The sequence below is a fragment of the Choloepus didactylus genome, chromosome 20 (assembly GCF_015220235.1).
Source record: "Choloepus didactylus isolate mChoDid1 chromosome 20, mChoDid1.pri, whole genome shotgun sequence".
Lineage (NCBI taxonomy): Eukaryota > Metazoa > Chordata > Mammalia > Pilosa > Megalonychidae > Choloepus > Choloepus didactylus.
This window is the reverse complement of record NC_051326.1, coordinates 17216452-17230391: the sequence shown is the minus strand read 5'-3', so window position 1 is coordinate 17230391 and position 13940 is coordinate 17216452. Positions and strand designations below refer to the sequence as shown.

At 36.7% G+C, this 13940-nt stretch overlaps 1 protein-coding gene across 1 annotated transcript in view; it reads right to left on the bottom strand.

Moving 5' to 3' along the window:
• SPDYA (speedy/RINGO cell cycle regulator family member A) overlaps positions 1 to 13940 on the bottom strand; it is a 44900-nt gene that overhangs the window by 14708 nt on the left and 16252 nt on the right. Inside the window, exon 6 of the mRNA XM_037812980.1 lies at positions 2893 to 3064. Within this exon, the coding sequence (XP_037668908.1) occupies positions 2893 to 3064 (172 nt within the window). The remainder of the gene's footprint in view (positions 1 to 2892; positions 3065 to 13940) is intronic.

Genomic DNA, 13940 nt, shown 5'->3' with positions numbered 1-13940 from the left:
TTTTAAACACTTTACTCTGGCTGCTTTTTGAAGAACAGACTGGGGGGGAGATAGAAGGGAGACTTTTTGAAGGTTATGGCAATAGTTCAGGGAAGAGATGACAGTCACTTAAATAAGGTGTTAGTGGTAGAGGTGGTAAGAAATGGTAGGATGCTGGACATTTTTTGAAGGTATGGATGGGAGAAAAAGATGAGCCAAGGGTTACACATTAGTTTTTTAACATGAGCAACTCGAAGGATGAAGTTGACATTTATTAAGATGTGGAAGAATGCAGGAGGAGGTTTGGGAGAATCAGTTCAATTTTAGGCATGTAAAGTTTGAGACATCTATTAGATAATGAAGTATTAAGTAGGCAACGAGATAGACAGGTCTTGAATTAGGGAGGAGATCTGGGAGTTGCTAGTGTTAAACCCTTAAGAGTAGATGGGATCTCCTAGTAAACTAGTATCAATTGACAAGAGAAGAGGTGCTAGGGTTGAGCCCTAGGGCATTCTAATGAGGTTGGTGAGGTGGAAAGAAACAAGTAAAGGTGACTGAGAAGATGGTGTCTTGGAAACCAAATGAAGAGAGTGTTTCAGGAAGAAACGAGGGACTGTGTCAAATACTGCTGCTAAGTTAAATTGAGGACTGAGGACTAATATTTGGATTTTGGCAACACAGTTTAAACACACAATAGGAAAGCAGATAACAAAATAAATATAAATTTTGTTAGGTGCTATGGAAGGTAACAAATAGGGTACTGTGATAGAGGATACAAGAATGAAACTCACTTAAATAAGGTGACCTTTTTGAGGAGGTAAACTTAAATTCCATTCATCTTTTTAAAAATGTTCATAAATTTTTTAATTATGAAAAAACACAAGGAATAATATAATAATTATCTATATTCCTTTCTCTGAGACTAATGGCTGCTAATATTACTGTTTTCCTTCAAGACTTCTTTTTTTACACTTAAAGAAATAAAATGGTGTAGTGTCTCGTAGATATTGAACACTCATTAAATAAATATTTGCTGAATGAATGAATGAATTTTTAAAATGTTAAGAAGCAACGTACCTTGTCCAGCAAGAGCTTAGGCAGTAAAAACTCATAAAATAAAATTTTGCACACTCAAATCTAGAGTTGTAAGGAACTTTAGCGGTCATCTAGCTTAACTGCTTACTAGAAGCATGCACCCACCCCCACCCCCATGATGAAACTAGCTGCTTGTTTTTAAAAAGTCATCAATGACAAGAATCATTTCTGCAGGAGTCTTTTGAGACTCTGCTCCATTCTAGTTGCTCTCCTCTGGCCAAAGAGTTGTTGGTTAACGTGCGTCTACATGTGTGGAACCAAATGCAACATATTAGGTATAATCTGATTAATTACCTTCTCTTTTCTGGATACTACGCATAAGTCTACATAAACTTTTCTCTAAGTCCCATTACAAAACTGAGTTTACAACTGTCTAAAACTCTCTAGTCCTTTTTACATACACCATTAAACCACATCATCTCTTTTGCTTTTTCATAGACTGGTGCCAGCAGCTGTGGTAACTCCCCCTCCAATAGTGTACATTAAAGTTGCTACAGTTAAAATGTTAGCGGTTGTATCTTGGAGACAGGTGGATGGTCAGTCACTAGGCAAGCTATTGCTTCCTGCATCTTGCCCCTAGCATCCCCTACATTCTCTGAGTTAAGTGTCTCATGAGGCCTGAAATGTTTACTTCTAAAAAATTAGTGTTCAAATCATACCTACTAATACATCCAGGGACAGTAGCAGGAATGCAAATTTCCCACTCCTGATCTAGAGACATGGTGATGAAATATAACAATATAGGGCTTTTTTGAGGCCTTGAGATTGGAATGAGTGTACTAATCCTTTAATGAGAACCCATTAATTTGGGGGGGCCTTAGACACCTAACTTGGCATCTTTTTCTACTGAATTTTTTCTTCTGAAAGATGTGGGCTACTCTATAATCTTCTAAGTTATTTCTGAATCCTGGCATTTCTTCCAACATTCAACAATCTACCTAATTTAATTTAGCCTACAAATAGGCATATTTGTTATGTCCTCATCTGAGTCATTAACATATAATTAACAAGGTTAGTTCTGGGTAGAGTTCTGTGATACACCACAAGTCTTCCCTCAGGTTTGACATGAATCCATTAATTGGATCTTTTGTCCCACAGTCATTTAACTGGATAAGACTTCATTTAATTATAGCATTATCTAGTCCACACTGACCAAACTTTACTGAACTAGTACTAGCTTAAGTGATCCCTGATTTCCATTTAATTTTCTACTCTTAAATTTTCTTTAGTTTGAAACATTAACTTTCTTCTCTATTGAAAATCAGAGCAGCTGATAAAATAATTGATCTTTTAATTTCTAGTGTTCTGCCACTTTGTCTTAATAGAATCTGGTATCAAGGACACTTACTTTATGTGAAAACAGGTGTAGTTTTCAAAAGTATTAAATTTCAATTTTATGCCATGTGGTAAGTATTTTAATCTTGGAAACCTGAAATTTCACATATTTTATTTAATAGAAATTATTATTCAATTTCAGTGTTATTACCATCCTCAATAATATATTTTGGTATGTTCACACTACCCTTTCCCAATATATTAGTGATATTTTAGAAAGCAGGAACACAATAAAATAAAAATACTTGTTATAGAAGTAGGCTGCTCTGAAAAACAGAAATGACAATTGTTAATTATTGTGGTATAAAATTTAAAAAGCAACATTGCAATACACAAATTGTATTCATGGTAGTGACCAAGGATAATGGTCTGTCCTTACACATACAAAAAATGAAAACATTAGAAGCACATTTAAAAAAAGACAAAAAATTACATAAACAAAAGATATAGAGTACATACATATAACTATTTTTAAATCCTTACCTCCTCACAGCATCGCCTGCTTACAATAGCCCTATAGTCAATTCTATCCCAGAGTTGGTCTCTTAATTTTAGGAAATTAGGGAACAATTTTCTCCAGTTTTTTCCTAAAGCCCATGGAAAAATTTCATACTTGGATTCTTCTTCATCTTCTTCAACTGTATTAGCCAGATACCTAACAAAGAAGACCAAAAACACAAAAAGAAATGGGTAAAGGACAAGGTGGTTCACACACACACACACACACACACACACACACACACACACACACACAAATACAGAAAAAAAGTCAATCCAGCATTCTCCATCCAGAAAAAATATCTTTCAAAAATGAAGGCAGGGGCCAGGCAGCTAAGATGGTGGCATAGAGAGGAGTGGAAGCTAGCTAGTCCCCCTGGAATAACTAATAAGCAACCAGGAACAGCTAGTAAATAATCCAGAATAACTGTGGGGGGGACAAACGTGACTGTCCACTCATCATACACCAACCTGAATTGGGAAGAATGCCTGAAATTGCAGCATAAAATCTGTAAGTAAAAACTATGGATCCAAGTCAGGAGCCCCCTTCTCCCACAGCCCAAGCTGCAAAGCCTCCTGGAGCCAGAGGGCAGCTCTCTCCAAGTGAGCAAATATAGCACAGCTGAGCTTCAACTGGAGTTTTATTTAACATGTGTGGACTGCTCGATACGAATCCCCAACAAGCAGACAGAGGCTTTGTGTGAAGACTGACCTTGGAGAGCCAGAGGGTGGGCATGGACTAGCCCTGAAGGGGGCTTTCTGTCCCTGTTTCGGCTCAGTGGAGAAAGCCTCAGCCATTTTCAGTTCCCAACATTCTGACCCAGACAAAGGTGGAAATAGCACAGGCAGAGAGAGACCATTGAAATGCTAATGATCTCTCCCTAGGAGGTCTATCTTCCCTAAGAGGAAAGGGGTGGGGCCCAGCTCTACTACCCGCCTTCCATTCAGAACCAGACCCCAGAGCCTTGGGGAAAACAGCCACAGGCCACACCTCCTTTCACCAGTCTGGAGTTACAGGCTGACAGGCACCACCTGCTGGTCAGAAAAGCACAGTGACTCACAGGGTGCACCAATTTTCTAAGACACCCTCAGGGAAACTGGATACTGAATAGTTCTTCCTTCTGGGACTGGAGCCCATTTTGGTCTGGGAAAACCTGATTGAGGTAACCAAGGAACCATGCCTAGACAACAGAAAACTACAACATACACTAAGAGAAAGAAGTTATGGCCCAGTCAAAGGAACAAACTTACACTTCAACTGAGATACAGGAACTTAAACAACTAATACTAAGTCAATTCAAAAAGTTTAGGGAGGATATGGCAAAAGAGATGGACTGTGTAATGAAAACACTGGGCGTACATAAGGTAGAAATTGAAAGTTCAAGAAAACAACTGGCAGAATCTATGGAAATGAAAGGCACAACACAAGAGATGAAAGACACAATTGAAACATACAACAGCAGATCTCAAGAGGTTGAAGAAAACACTCAGGAACTGGAGAACAAGGCACCTGAAAGCCCACACACAAAAGAACAGATAGAGAAAAGAATGGAAAAATACAAGTAACATCTCTGGGAACTTAAAGACAAAATGAAAATTGGGAATGTACATGTCATTGGTGTCCCCAAAGGAGAAGAGAAGGGAAAAGGGGCAGAAGCAATGATAAAGGAAATAATCAATGAAAATTTCCCATCTCTTATGAAAGACATAAAATTATGGATCCAAGAAGTGCAGTGTACCCCAAACAGAATAGATCCAAATAGGCCCATGCCAAGACACTTTAATAATCAGATTATCAAACATCAAAGATAAAGAGAGAATCCTGAAAGCAGCAAGAGAAAAGCAATCCATCACATACAAAGGAAGCTTGATAAGACTATGTGCGGATTTCTCAAAAGAAACCATAGAGACAAGGAAGTGGGGTGATATATTTAAGATACTGAAAGAGAAAAACCACCAACCAAGAATCCCATATCCAGCAAAACTGTCCTTCAAATATGAGGGAGAACTTAAAATATTCTCAGACAAACAGACAATGATAGAGATTGTGAACAAGATACCAGCTCTACAGGGAACACTAAAGGAAGCATTGCAGACAGAAAGGAAAAGGCAGGAGTGAGAGGTTTGGAACACAAGTTTGGGAGATAGTAGCACAGCAATGTAAGTACAGTGAACAAAGATGACTGTGAGTATGGTTGAAAGAGGAAGGTTGGGACCATGTGGGGCACCAGAACAAAAGACGAAGGATAAAGACTGGGACTGTGTAACTCAGGGAAACCTAGGGTGCTCAACGATTGTAATTAAAGGCACAAATATGCTTTTACATGAGGGAGAACAAATGAATGTCAACATTGCAAGGTGTTAAAAATAGGGTGGGATTGGGGGGAAAACCACAATCAATGCAAACTAGAGACTATAATTAACGGACACATTGTATTATGCTTCCTTTAGTATAACAAAGGCAATATATCAAAGCTAAATGCATATGGCCAGGGTCGGGGGTGGATAGGGGGAGGATATGGGACTCCTGGCATTGGTGATGTTGTCTGACTCTTTATTCTACTTTGGGTTAATGCTATCTTTCCTTTTGTTGCTTTCTAGCTGTCATGGTTTTTTTTTTTATTTCTCTTTCTTTTTTCTATTTCTTTTGTCTCTCTACCTTCTTTGACTGTTCCTCCTCTTTGTGGAATAAATGGAGATGTCCTTATATCAACAGTGGTGATGGTGGCAAATACATAAATACGTGACTATACAGGGAACCAACAATTGTTTACTTAGGACAGAATGTATGGTGTGTGAACAAAACCATCTTAAAAGAAAGGGGTTGATGCAGAAACCTTGAGGACACTATAATGAGTGAAATAAGACAGACACATAAAGGCAAATACTGCAGGATCTCACTGATATGAACTAAGTATAATATATAAAATCGTAGATATGAAATATAGCTTACCAGGATATAGAATTAGGCTAAAGAAGGGGGAGTGTTTGCTTATCATGAGCAGAAGGTTCAACTAGCGTGAACTTAAACGTTTGGAAATGGACAGGGGTGATGGTAGCATGTTGTGAGAATAACTAACAGTGCTGAAAGGTGTGTGAAGGTGGTGGAAAGGGTAAGCTCAGAGTCACGTATGTCACCAGAAGGAAAGTTGGAGGTTAAAAGATGAGAATGTATAAACAGTGAATCTTGTGGTGGACAATGTCTGTCATTAACTGCACAAATATTAGCAATCTCTCTCATGAACTAGAACAAATGTATGACACTATAACTAGACGTTAATAATAGAGAGGCATATAGAAAAATATACATATACCTATTGTAAACTATATACTACAGTTAGTAGTATTTTAACATTCTTTCATCAACAGTAACAAATGTACTATACCAAAACTATGAATCAATAATGGAGGGGGGCTGGTTATGGGTAGGGGAGGCTTTGAGTCTCCTTTTTTGTCTTTCTTTCTTTTATGGAGTAATGAAAGTGTTCTAAAAATTGAAAAAAAATTAATTGTGGCGATGTATGCAAAGTTGTATGATGGTATCATGGACAATTTATTGTACACTTTAGATCTTTGGATAGTGGTATGGTATGTGAACAATCTCAATTAAAAAAAAAAAAAGAAGGCAATAACTTCTGGTCAACCAAGATAGCATAGTGAGATGATACAGGGTTCTAATCCCCAGAGAATCTTTGAAGAACTAGCAAAAACTGAAATAGAACTCTTTCTTAGAGCTCTGGAAAACAGTTAAAGGGTTGCAGTAACTGGGTGAACTCCAAATCAAGAAAAATGCAACTTAAAAATGATAAGAAAACTTTGTGGTGCCCTTGTTGGCATTCTCCCTCCCTTTCTCTGGCTCAGTGTACAGCCAGTCTGTGCTTTCAGTGCAGGTCCCTGGTCCCAGTTATGGAAGGAGCAGAGTAACCCCTAAGCATACACTGGGGTTCATATACGTCTATGACAATTTATCTGGTGGCAGCCTGAAGGACTAAACCAGGACACTCATCTCTGGCTCATCATCCCAGAACTTGCCCTGCAGACAGAAGCACACTGATAGACAGATCAGTGTAAGAAACAATCAATTGCAGAGACCTGGGGCAAAGGACTACCAACTTAAAGACTTACAATGGAATGCCATGATCCAGGAGGAAAGTCTATTTTATAGGGAGAAGAGGGGGCATTCAGATCCCTGTAAATGGAATTCTTAAGGCCACAGGATATATCCAGGACAAAATGCATGCTCAGAAAAGATGGAAGAGGATCCTGCCCTTTCACCTTGGGTGGTCCTACAGATTCGTTGGGGGCAGGGGGGAGGGGTAAGCTCTGAAGAAGAGCACAGGCAAAAACAGAATCAATCTACAAAGACTGTGAAAGGTGTTTTTTGTGTTGGCTTGTTTTCTTTTGTTAACACCTGGCGTTCAAGGGAATCTCTCATGTCACAAGCTGGACACAAAACTTAAGGAACTTAAGGAAGGTCTGGGACTAAATCCCAGAGCAGACACATTAAAATATTAAAATTCACAGTGTGCAACAACAGATTACAAGGAAGGAAATGGTGGCCCATCCAAGGTAACAAGATAAAATATCAGAAACCATCAACCAGACTTTGGACATAGCAGACCAAGACTTTTAAAAAATATTCTCAAATATGCTCAAAGAGTTAAACGAAAACACAAAGTATTAAAGGATATCAGGAAAATAATATATGAACAAAATGAGAATCTCAATAAGGAGGCAGAAATTATGAAAATGAACCAAATGGAAATAATGGCATTGAAGACTACAAAACTGAAATAAAAAACTCCCTAGAAGGTTTCAATGACAGATTGGAGATGGAAAACAAATAATCAGTGAACCTGAAGACAAGACAATTGAAATTATTCAAGCTGAGGAGCATAAAGAAATAAGAATGAAAAGTGAACAGAGCTTAAGAGACTTGTGGGACACCATAGAGCATATGAATACATGTATTATGGGAATCCCAGAAGAAGAGGAGAGAAAAGGCAAAGAGACTATTCAAAGAAATAATGACTGTAAACTTCCAGAATTTAATGGAAGACATGAATATACATCCAAGATTCCCAACAAAACCCAAAAGAGAACTACAAACAAAGAGATGTAGTTCTAAACTAAACACAAAAAGATCTACACCCAAATATATTATAGTCAAATTGTTGAATGTCAAAGACAAAAAGAATTCTGAAAGCAGCAAGAGAGAAGCAACATGTCATGTACAAGCTAGTATCAATAAGATTAAGTGCCAATTTTTCATTAGAGATTCATGGAGGCAAAAAGTCAGTGGAATGACATATTACAGTGATGAAAGAACACAGCCAACCAAGAATTATTTATCCAGTAAAACTGTCTTTCAAAAATGAGAGAACATTACCAGACAAAAAGGAAAAAAAAAAATAAAAGCCAAGGAGGTTAGTCACCATGAGACCTGCCCTGTGAGCTTTGCTAAAGGCAGTTCTTCAAATTGAAAGGAAAGGACCCAAGAAAGTAGAGCAAAGCTGCAAGTTGCATAAGGAAATAAAGATCTCCAATAAGGGTAACTATAATGCTAATTGTATTAATGCCAATATTATTGTATTTTGGATTTCTTAATGTACTTTTTATTCTTACAGTATCTAAAATGCAAATGCATAAAAAGTAATGATAAATATATGGTTTTAGAAACACAATGTATAAAGATGTAATTTGTGACAAGAACAACATAAAGGTAAAGAGATGAAAGGGCATAGGAACATAGTTTGTGTATGTTAGTGAAGTTAAGTTGGTATCAAATCAATTGATACTGTAATAGAATTAGAATGTTAAAGTTAAGCTCATGGTAAATAAAAGAAAATATCAGAAAAACATACACAGAAGGAAATGTGAAGAGATTAAAAATGACTCACTACAGAAGATCAACTAAAAACAAAAGTAGGCAGTAATGGAAGAACAAAGGGACAAAAAAAAAGGTATAAGACTTTCAAAAAATAGCAGAAGAAAGTCCTGCATTATTAGTAGTTACTTTAAATGTAAATGGATTAAACTCCCCAATCAAAAGTCAGAGATTGGCAGAATGGATTTAAAAGCATGACATAAAATATCCTATGTATGAGAGACTCACCTTAAATTCAAAGACAACAGTAGGTTGAAAGTGAAAGGACGGAAAAAAATATTCCATGTAACTAAGAGACCTGGGAGAGGTGGTTACACTAATATCAGGTAAAATAGAAATTACTGAAATGATAGTTTAAGTTTTAAGTCAAAAGCTGTTGCAAGGGACAAAGAAGAACACTATATACTGATAAAATGGTCACTTATCACCATTTATAATATAACTATTATAAACATATATGCATCTAACAGCAGAACACCAAAATAAACAAAGCAAATACTGACAGATTTGACAGGAGAAATAGTCAATTTTACATTAAGAATAGGAAATTTCAATATGCCACTCTCGATAATGCCTAACACATCCAGACAAAAGATCAATAAGGAGACAGAAGACTTGAACAATACTATAAACAAATTAGAACTAACAGACATATATAAAACACTTCACCCAATAGCAGCAGAATACATATTCTTCTTTAGTGCCCAAGGATCATTCTTCAGTATAGACCATATGTTACATCACAAACCAAGTCTTGATAAACTTAAAAATATTAAAATCATATAATGTATCTCCTCTGACCACAATGGAATGAGCTGGAAATCAATAACAGAGGAAGAACTGGAAAATTCACAAATATGTGGAAATTAAACAAAACACTCTTAAACCAATGGGTCAAAGAAGGAAACAAAAGGGAAACTAGGAAGTTTCTTGAGATAAATGAAAATGAGAACACAACATAACAAAACATATGGGATACAGCAAGGGCAATGCTCAAAGGGAAATTTATAGCTCTAAGTGCCTACATTAAAAAAGAAGATGGGATTGAGGCAAAGATGGCAGAATGGGGACATCTAGGATTCAGCTCATCCTCCAGGGCAACTAGTAAACAGCCAGAAACTGTCTGAAACACAGGTGTTTCCATTGATTGTTTACTTAGGACAGAATGTGTGGTATGTGAACAAAACCATCTTAACAAAAATGGGTTGATGAAGAAACCTTGAGGACACTATATGGAGTGAAATAAGACAGACATATAAGGACAAATATTGCAGGGTCTCACTGATATGAACTAATTATAACATTTAAAATCATAAACATGAAATATAAGAATGAGATTAAGAATGGGGAGTAGTTGCTTGTTATGAGCAGAATGTTCAACTAGGGTGAACTTAAACATTTGGAAATGGACAGAGGTGATGGTAGCACATTATGAGAATAACAGTCCTGAGTGGTGTGTGAATGTGGCAGAAAGGGTAAGCTCAGAGCCACATATGTCATCAGAAGGAAAGTTGGAGGTTAAAAGATGGGAATGTATAAAACAGTGAATCTTGTGGTGGACAATGTCCATGATTAACTGCACAAATATTAGCAATCTCTCTCATGAACTAGAACAAATGTATGACACTATAACTAGAAGTTAATAAGAGAGGGGCATATAGGGGGAAAATATACCTACTGCAAACTATATACTACAGTTAGTAGTATTTTAATGTTATTTCACCAACAGTAACAAACGTACTATACCAATACTATGAATCAATAATGGAGGGGGGGCGGTTAGGGGTATAGGAAGATTTGAGTTTCCTTCTTTTGTCTCCATTTCTTTTCTGGAGTAATGAAAATGTCCTAAAAATTGAAAAAAATTAATTTTGGTGATGGATGCACAATTGTGCAACTGTACACTTTAGATCTTTGGATAATTGTATGGTATGTGAACAATCTCAATAACAAGAAATCAAAGAAAACATAAATAAATGCAAGGACATTCCATGTTCATGGATTAGAAGAATAAATATTGTTAAGATGTCAATTCTACCCAAAACGATTTACAGATTCAATGCAATACCAATAAAAATTCTAACGGCCTTCTTTGCAAAAATGGAAAAGGCAATCATCAAATTCACATGGAAGGATGAAGGGACCTAAATAGCCAAAAACATCTTGCAAAAGAAGAATGAAATTGGAGGACTCACACTTACCAATTTTAAAACTTATTACAAAGTTACAGTAATTAAAATAGCATGACTGTAGCATAAGATTGGCATGTACACCAGTGGAGCTAATTGAGAGTTCCAAATCAATTTTCCCATTTATGGCTAACTGATTTTTGATAAGGGCACCAAGTCCTCTCAATGGGGAAAGAATTGTCTCTTCAACAAATGGTGTGAGGAAACCTAGAAATCCATACACAAAAGTATGAAGCTAGACCCCTACCTCACACCATACACAAAAATTAACTCAAAATGGATCAAAGACCTAAATATAACAATCAAAACTATAAAATTCCTATAAGTAAACATAGGAAAGCATCTTTAGGACATTGTGTTAAGTAATGGTTTCTTATACTTCACATTAAAAAGAAATAGTAGAAAATTGAACTTCAAAATTAAAAAGTTTTATGCATCATAGGACATTATCAATAAATGAAAGACAACCAACAGAATGGGAGAAAATATTTGGAAACCACATATCTGATAAGGGTTTAATATCCAGAATATGTGAAGAAATCCCACAACTCAACAACAAAAAGATCAACAACCCAATATAAAATGGGCAAAAGTTTTGAATAGACATTTCTCTAAAGAAGATATTCAAATTACTAATAAGCCATATATGCTCAATTATCACTTAGCCCTTAGGGAAATACAAATCAAATCACAATGAGACAACACTTCACACCCATAAGAATGGCCATTATGAAAAATAAAAAAAACAACAGAAAACAACAAGTGTTGTTGATCATGTGGAGAAATAGGAACCCTTGCCTATTGTTGGTTGGAATGTAAAACAGTGCAGCTGCTGTGGAAAGCAGTTTGGTGGTTCCTCAGACAGTTATGTACAGAATTACCATATGAGCAGCAATTCCACTTCTAGGTATACACCCCAAAGAGCTGAAAGCAGGGACTCAAACAGATATTTGCAAATCGATGTTCATAATGGCATTATACACAACTGCACAAAGGTGGCAGCAACCTAAATTCCCTCAACAGATGACCAGATTAACAATATGTGGTATATATACACAATAGAATCTTATCCAGCCGTGAAAATGAGTAAGTTCCAATAAATGTTACAATATGGATGAACCTTGAAGACATCATTTTGAATAAAATAAGCCCAATATAATAGGACAAATATTTTATGATCTCACATGAAATAATTAAATATGCAAATTTAGATTCAGAAATTAGAATACAGGTTACCAGGGGCAGGGGTGGAGATGGGGAATGGGGAGTTAATGCTTAATTTGTACAGAGTTTCTGTTTAGGGTAATGGAAGCTTTTGTAATGGATTGTGTTGATGGTAGCACAACATTGTGAATGCAGTTAACACCATGAAATTAAGATAGAAAATTTCAAAGAAGAGTTAAGAGATTTGGAAGACAGAGTGAGGTATATGTCTAACTGGTATATGTCTAACTGGTATATGTCTATCAAGAGGAGAGACTAGAGAAGATAAAAAGGAATATTTGAAGAGACAGTGGCTAAGAATTTTCCAAAAGTTGTTGAAAGACAATCTTCAAATCTAAGAAGCCCACCAAATCCTAAGCATGTTATAAAAAGAAACCAGTGCCTTAGTAACACATAGTGGAACTTTCAAACATGAAAGAAAAAGAGGTCTTAAAAGCATCCAGAAAGGAAGGAAAATGATCCAAAGTGGAAGGTTTGTGATGCAAGAAGAAATGGTAAGCAAAGGTACAAATATTTGGGTATATCTAAACAAATGTTGAATGTATAAAACAATAATAATGTGTAATTTATTGGGGGGCATCAGGCATAACTATAAAATTTCAAAACAAGAAAATATAAGTTAGGAAGACAGTGATCAGAATTAAAGTGTTTAAGGTTCTTGTCATAAAAATAACTATAGTAATTGCTAAAAGGATAGATATAAACTGCACAATTTCCAAACAAGTAGAGGAAAAAAAGTGGCCAAAAGAAAAATAAAATATAAAAACCTCAATCAAAAAGATGATTATAGGACGGGTAGGCGGCCCTGGCCATGCCCAGCCTCAGAGCTCAGCCCACGGAAGCAGACATGGAGCTGACAGGACTGGGGCCCTGCCCTGGAACCCCTGCTTCCCAGGCCTGTGTGAGTGACGTGCCTGCTGCCGCCTACCCTGGATCTGCATTCCTTGGTTCCCTCTGCTGCCACGATGCTGTGCCAGGAGCCATCCACCCTCACCGTCAGCATCCAGCTCCTGATATTCAAGGAAATCTTGTCAAAACCCTGGCCGAACACAAGCTAAGCCTTCCACAATCAAGCAAACAGCAAACCCTGTGGAAAGTGAAGAATCTCATTTTCCGAGTCACCCTGTTATATTTCAATGAGATTACAACAGAAATTCACAAAACGTACAAAGGATTAGGAAAGTATGGCCCAATTAAAGGAAAAAATCAAAATTGTCCCTGAGGAAGCCCAGACATTGGACTTACTAGGAAAAGACTATAAATCAACTGTTTTAAATGTGTTCAAAGAGCTAAAGGAAATCATGGACAAAGGACTAAAGGAAACTAGGGAAATGATGCTTGAACAAAATGAGAAAATCAATAAAGGGATATAAATTGTTAAAAGGAAACAAATAGAAATTCTTGACTTGAAAAATACAATATCTGAAGCAAAAAGTTCATTAGAAGAATTGAACAGCAGATGCAAGTGGACAGAAGAAAGAATCAGCAAACTTGATAGGACAATTGAAATTATCCAGGCTAGAGGAGTAGAAGGAAAAAAGAATGAAAAGTGAAGAGAGCCTAAGGGACTGATGGGACACCATCAAGCATGCCAACATACACATTGTGGGAGTCCCAAAAGGAGAAGAGGCAGGGGGGATGGGAGATTGGAGAAGAATATTTGAAGAAACAATGGCTGAAAACTCCATAAATCTACACATCCAAGCAGCTCAATGAACTCAAAACTGCACAAA